The 6,180-nt window shown below is 32.9% G+C and overlaps 1 protein-coding gene across 1 annotated transcript; it reads left to right on the top strand.

The window, feature by feature from the left end:
- The first annotated feature begins 303 nt into the window (after positions 1 to 303).
- LOC132191341 (protein SHORT-ROOT) lies at positions 304 to 2,008 on the top strand. Its single transcript, XM_059606304.2, has one exon. The coding sequence runs from the start codon at positions 471 to 473 to the stop codon at positions 1,803 to 1,805; it is 1,335 nt and encodes a 444-aa protein (XP_059462287.2). The 5' UTR covers positions 304 to 470; the 3' UTR covers positions 1,806 to 2,008.
- Positions 2,009 to 6,180: the final 4,172 nt, after the last annotated feature.

The raw sequence follows: 6,180 nt of genomic DNA, 5'->3' as shown, positions 1-6,180 counted from the left end.
GCAATATTTGTATCCTTCCAAGCATATTAATTTTATTGAAATAGGGCAAAAGTTGCCAATGTTAGAGTATATGATAAGGATTTTTTGACGAATATATATGACTGTGTATAAGGCTCTAGCTCTATTTATAAAGCTTACAGATGATTTGAAATTATTCAAATTCAGTCTGATAATAGAAATCCTTATCATATACTTTAACGGGGCTGCATATATCTAGAAAATTAACTATATGCTTTTTGTTCACAACTATATCCCCATGATGATATGAGTTAGCTAGAAGCCTTTAAAACATTAAAAATATAATAGAAACATACAAAGCTAGCTATTAATAAATTAACATAATGAAAATGACCTCAAATATAATACATGGCTCTTTACATCACTGTGTTGTATTTGGCCCTGTCTGAATGAAATTGAGGAGGGGCTTTGCAAATGTGCCTTAGAGTCAAAGGGCTCCATAAGTTACACACATGGACACAACTCTTTTCACTCCACAAGAATCACCCACCTTCTTCCACTGCATCGAGCAAACCAATGATCATGCAGCAACCATGGACATGCAGAGCAACAACAATCAGAGCCACACATCAACAAGCCGATCATCGGACTCCACTGATCATCATCTTCAGCAGCTGCCAAGTCATGCATCAGGCAAATGGGCATCAAGGCTTCTAAAGGAGTGTGCAAGAGCAATTTCCGACAAGGACTCCACCAAAATCCACCACCTTCTATGGATGTTAAACGAGCTGGCTTCACCTTATGGAGATTGTGATCAAAAATTAGCCTCTTATTTCTTGCAAGCTCTATTTTGCAAGGCAACCGACTCCGGCCTACGGTGCCATAGAACCCTTTCTTTTGTGGCCGAAAAGAGCAGCACCTTCGATTCAGCAAGGAAGTTGATACTGAAATTCCAGGAGGTAAGCCCTTGGATGAATTTTGGTCATGTTGCTTCCAATGGCGCCATTTTGGAGGCCTTAGATGGTGATACAAAGCTTCATATAATCGATATAAGCAACACCCTTTGCACCCAATGGCCTACTTTGCTTGAATCTTTGGCAACAAGAAATGACGAGACTCCTCATCTCAAGCTCACTGTTGTGGTAATAGCTAGCACAGTGAGCTCAGTCATGAAGGAAGTTGGTCAAAGAATGGAAAAGTTTGCAAGGCTAATGGGAGTACCCTTTGAATTTAATGTAATAAGTGGGTTGAAGCATTTGGGAGAGCTCACAAATGAGATGCTAGGTGTTCAAGAGGATGAGGCAGTTGCAGTGAATTGTATAGGAGGCTTAAGAAGAGTTGAAGTGCAGGAAAGGGCAGGTGTGATTAGGCTTTTCCAGTCCCTCAGGCCTAGAGTTGTGACAATTGTAGAGGAAGAAGCTGACTTTTCCTCCTCAAAAGATGACTTTGTCAAGTGCTTTGATGAGTGCCTGAGATTCTACACATTGTACTTTGAGATGCTGGAGGAGAGCTTTTTCCCAACAAGTAATGACAGATTAATGTTAGAAAGGGAGTGCTCAAAAAGCATAGTTAGGGTTTTGGCTTGTGATGATGAAAATAGTGATCAAGGAGAGTGTGAGAGAAGGGAGAGAGGAAGGCAGTGGTGTGAGAGGCTCAAGGAGGCATTTTCTCCATCTGGGTTTAGTGATGATGTTGTGGATGATGTGAAGGCATTGTTAAAAAGGTACAGAGCAGGGTGGGGGGTTGTGCCACCACAAGGAGATGATCATAAATCTGCAGGAATTTACTTAACATGGAAGGAGGTATCTGTGGTTTGGGCTTCAGCATGGAAACCCTCTAAAGCTTAGCCCTTTTGTGTTTCTTTCTAGCTATTTCTTCTCCAATATTATTACTGCATGCATACTTAATTGTATTTTATATATTGTGTCCAATTACTTTCTTCTGCTTTATGCTTGGGAGTTTGTGTTGCTTCCTTTTCTTTTTATATGGTTGTTCTTGTTTGAAGGTGCTTGCACTTGTGCCTCACTTTACAAATTCTATGGCAACGTATTTCCCGTACGTTTCGATTGGTTCATCTCTTCCCTCTCTCTGATCTTTTGTGGAATTTTGTAAAAGGATCTATTATATATATATAATCATAAGCATGCATTCCAACTACTACTGGAGCTACCTAGCTACAGATCTTCATATATATATATATATATATATATATATATATATATATATATATAATCTATTTTTATTGTAAAAGGCCATGGATAGATCTATTATTGACACACATTTATGTTATTGCATTAATCTTAATAATTTCATGCTATTATTCTGCATGCATATCTAGAGTAAGTAGTTCAGCAAGTATATATATAAATTAAATAGTGAAAAGCAGGGTTATAATGACAATATTTAATAAGCTTGAAAAATATCTTGATTAAGAGTTCGTTTGGATTTGCAATTTTCAAAATGTGCGATTTAAAGATAACGATTTTCAAACGTACGATATTAAAAATGCGATTTTAAAAAACTCACTTTATTGCTCGGTAAAATTGCAGTTTAGCCTTCAGTCTCAGTTTAATCTCTAAATTAAACAGTCTATTTTAAAAAAACGTAGATTATTTCTATATTTTCAAATCTCGCACTTTTGAAAACCAAATGATATATATGTTGCTCATTGTTCACCTTTGCACCAATTTATAAAACTTTGAGCTGCAAAAACTGGACCATTTGATTGTTCATTTTTCATGACCAACACCATTAAAAGGAAAACCCATTGAAGCTGATGAGGAGCTTTGGAAGAAACTTTTTGAGAAGAAAAAAATGATAAATATAGAAAAAGTGTTAAAATAAGTGTTTTGCAAAGCGATAAAGAAACTGAGTCGATCATCATGTTTTGTGTCATAAAACAACTTTCCCATGCATTCAACCGGTGAAGGATAAAGAAGTAGCACGTGACTTTTCGTTTTATTAGAAGAAAGAAAGAGGCTGCAATGCCAATATGAATTGCCATTCTACTATCGACAATAGTGTTTGTAAAGTGTGTTATTATACATATTCTATAATTTTACAAGTAATTTTATTGTAAAGTGTTTGACCTATATATATATATATATATATATATATATGACGATACGACCTGAACCTGACACATGAACACAAATTGCCACTCCTAATTGCCATGCTCCTATATACTTAATTCTTGTTTACAGTACAAATGTCCGTATTTATAGGAAGTACGTGAGAGAATACAAGTATGGTAATCCAATCTCTAATACTTAATTACAATCAAATCTAAATAGGGAATATTTTAGCATCAACCAAATATAAAATTTTATTAGCTTAATATGAAAAAAAAAAAAAAAAAAAAAAAAAAAAAAAAACCATATTCTAACACATGCAGCATTTGATCTCAAAGATATGAAAGTAGATGGAATGAGGTGTTTGTTTAAGGAGAAAGCTGAAAACATTGCTTGAATTTCTAAGACAATATCAGTGTATCTCCAAAGACTAAAAGTTATCCATTCATGAATTATAAACAATTTTCATTCTTTTCCTTTTAATCAATGATAAGATGTCTTTAATTTGTATAATCATATATATATCATTTCAAGAGCCCAACCCTTAACACCAAAATATAACTAGTGGAAGGTTATATATATATATGTTGAAATGATACACAAATTCATTATTTTTCCTTTTGAATCTTAATTTAGTGATTGATAAGATATTTTTGTTAGAATCAGTAATTATAGATTTAGGGGCATAATATCTAGATCATTTCAAGAACAGCAACCTCTTTACACCAAACTTTTAGTTGGAGGTTGAAATTCAAGATCCTTTGTTGTGTTTTTTTTTCCCCATTTGGAGACCCACCCCCACTTAGACAATTACAATAGCTTTGCCTACTTGAGAACAATTAATCATTGGAAAACAATCGGCCTCCATGCTAGAAGGTTTGTGAAAGAAAGAGAAAGAAGGATGATAAGCATTGGGAAAGAGTACATGTGTGTGTGTGGAAGTATAGCAATAAATTGACATAAAGGAAAAAGGAAGGGGACCCAAAAAGAGACATTGGTGGCGAGCAGGAGCCAACCACTGAATCCCATGTTTGCCTTGCAATCAGTGATTTGAATAGCATATTTGCCTTCAATTACCACACTCATGTACCGACTTTTAGCCAACATTGGATAGTGGAAGCCTACTTTTCTAGCTTTAGATAAGACTTTGGTACTATCACTGCCCTTTTTGTGTTACTTGTTTATCATATCCTCTTCTTACCAATTGGGATCTCTCTCTCTCTCTCTCTCTCTCTCTCTCTACATTTCCTTTTTGCCCATGCAAATATCTTCAATTATAAATCAATTATCTTCAATTATAAATAAATTCTAGTGTTCTTTGAGAACCCAAATTAACCCTTCTAGTCCAAGCCCACCAATCCAATCCAATCAAAAAGTAGTTGGGCTATAAGTATTGACACATTATTAGGCCCAAACCCAATCCAAGACCATCACTCCATTGGGTTCATTTGTTAGGTGGAGACCCGGTAAGCGCAGCCCACCCATACCTCTCTAGAGTCTGTCCACCGCGTAATACAAACAAGGATATAAATTTCTTACCGACAAGGTTGTAAGAATTCCTCTAACTTAATCTCTAAAAATACTATGTACCCGTTAAACATGTGAGAAACACGTTTTTATTTTTTTATTTTTATTAATGCTATTAAAAAATTATGTGCGAAGCATATACTATTAAAAGAAATTTCCTACAACTCTGTTTGTAGGAAATTGTTGTCCTATAAACAAACAGGCAATACAAGAAAAGTTCTAGGGTTTATGAGTGTGTGGTCCAAAATGGTATTTTAGATCTCTCTTGCTCATTGTCAGTTCTATTTTTTGTTACATATTTATGTTATATGTGTGTAAGATATGTATGTATGTATGTCTATCCTTTTTCTGATGCTGAAAATGGGTTTTCAGATCTTTGTTGTGAGTATTTGTTAATTTTTTTTTTCTTCTGGCTTTTGTTTGATTTGCTTCTTCTTCTTCTTCATTTTTTTTTTTTTTTTTTTTGTCTTTGAAGATGGGTTTGAGTATATGTAGTGAGTAGTGTGGAAGGATTTGGCTGTAATGAAATTAAATTGAGAATTAGTTAATAAAACCCTTTCTTTTTTGTTTTATTTTATTATCTCTAATGTTGTTTTTAGGGCTTAGTTGGAATGGGATTAATTGGGTAATTGGGTTGGGTTTTTATTTGTTGAAAAAAGAAAAAGAATTCTTTTTTTTTCCTACAGCATTGCTATTCGTAGATTTTTGGGTGCCTATGCAGCATTTGAGTTGATTGAACTCTCATGGTTTTCATAAATAAAAGTATGTAATTAGCACAAAGATGAGGGTTTCTTAGAGAAAAGGGTTTCATAAATATATAAAATTATGTAGAATGCAAAAACTTTAAACCAGCATATTCCTGCCCGTTGTTTAGGCATTTAATCATTTAGACATCTTCCTGTTTAGGCTTCTTAGCTTGTTGTCTTGGAAATTCTACTTTTTGTTTAGGCATCCTTTATTTTATTTTGAGGAAAGTCCACATACCCCCCTCAAACTACCACCCAATTGACAATGTCCCCCCCAAACTTTAAATTGCGACAATGTACCCTCCAAACTACCAAAACATTGTCAATGTACCCCTCATTGACGAAACTACCCTTAGTAAAATTAAAAAAAAAATACTAAAATTTCTGGAAAAACCTAAAATAAAATTAAAAAAATCTTTTTATTAGAAAAAAAAAATTAAAAATTTCGATTTTTTTTTTTTTTTATATAAAAATTGAAAATTTTTCGTTTTTTTTTCTGTTTTTTTTTTAAAAAAGTTTTCTTTTATAATTTTTAAATAAAAATTTCCGTTTAAAAAAAAATTAAAATATTTTCGTTTAAAAAAATAAAATTTTCGTTTTTTAAAACATATTTTTAAAAAAATCTAAAAAGATAAAAAATGATTTTTTTTTTTAAAAAAAAATTCGGTTTTAAAAAAAAAAAAAAAATTTAAAAATTAAAATAATTTTTTTAAAAAAAATTAAAATTTTCGTTTTAATTTTTTTTTTTTGAATTTTAGGGGTATTTTTGTCATATTGATAAATATATAGGGGCATTTTGATCTTTTTGCTAACTTTGGGGGGGATATTGACAATATTTTGGTAGTTTGGGGGGGTATGTGGACTTTACCCTTTTATTT

This window comes from Corylus avellana, chromosome 2, assembly GCF_965113065.1.
Source record: "Corylus avellana chromosome 2, dhCorAvel1.hap1.2, whole genome shotgun sequence".
Classification (NCBI taxonomy): domain Eukaryota; kingdom Viridiplantae; phylum Streptophyta; class Magnoliopsida; order Fagales; family Betulaceae; genus Corylus; species Corylus avellana.
The sequence above is the reverse complement of the archived record's forward strand: the minus strand, read 5'-3'. Positions and strand labels throughout refer to the sequence as shown.

Bases quoted from the DNA above. Each gene is read 5' to 3' on its own strand.
- LOC132191341 (XM_059606304.2), top strand. From the start codon at position 471: ATGGACACAACTCTTTTCACTCCACAAGAATCACCCACCTTCTTCCAC.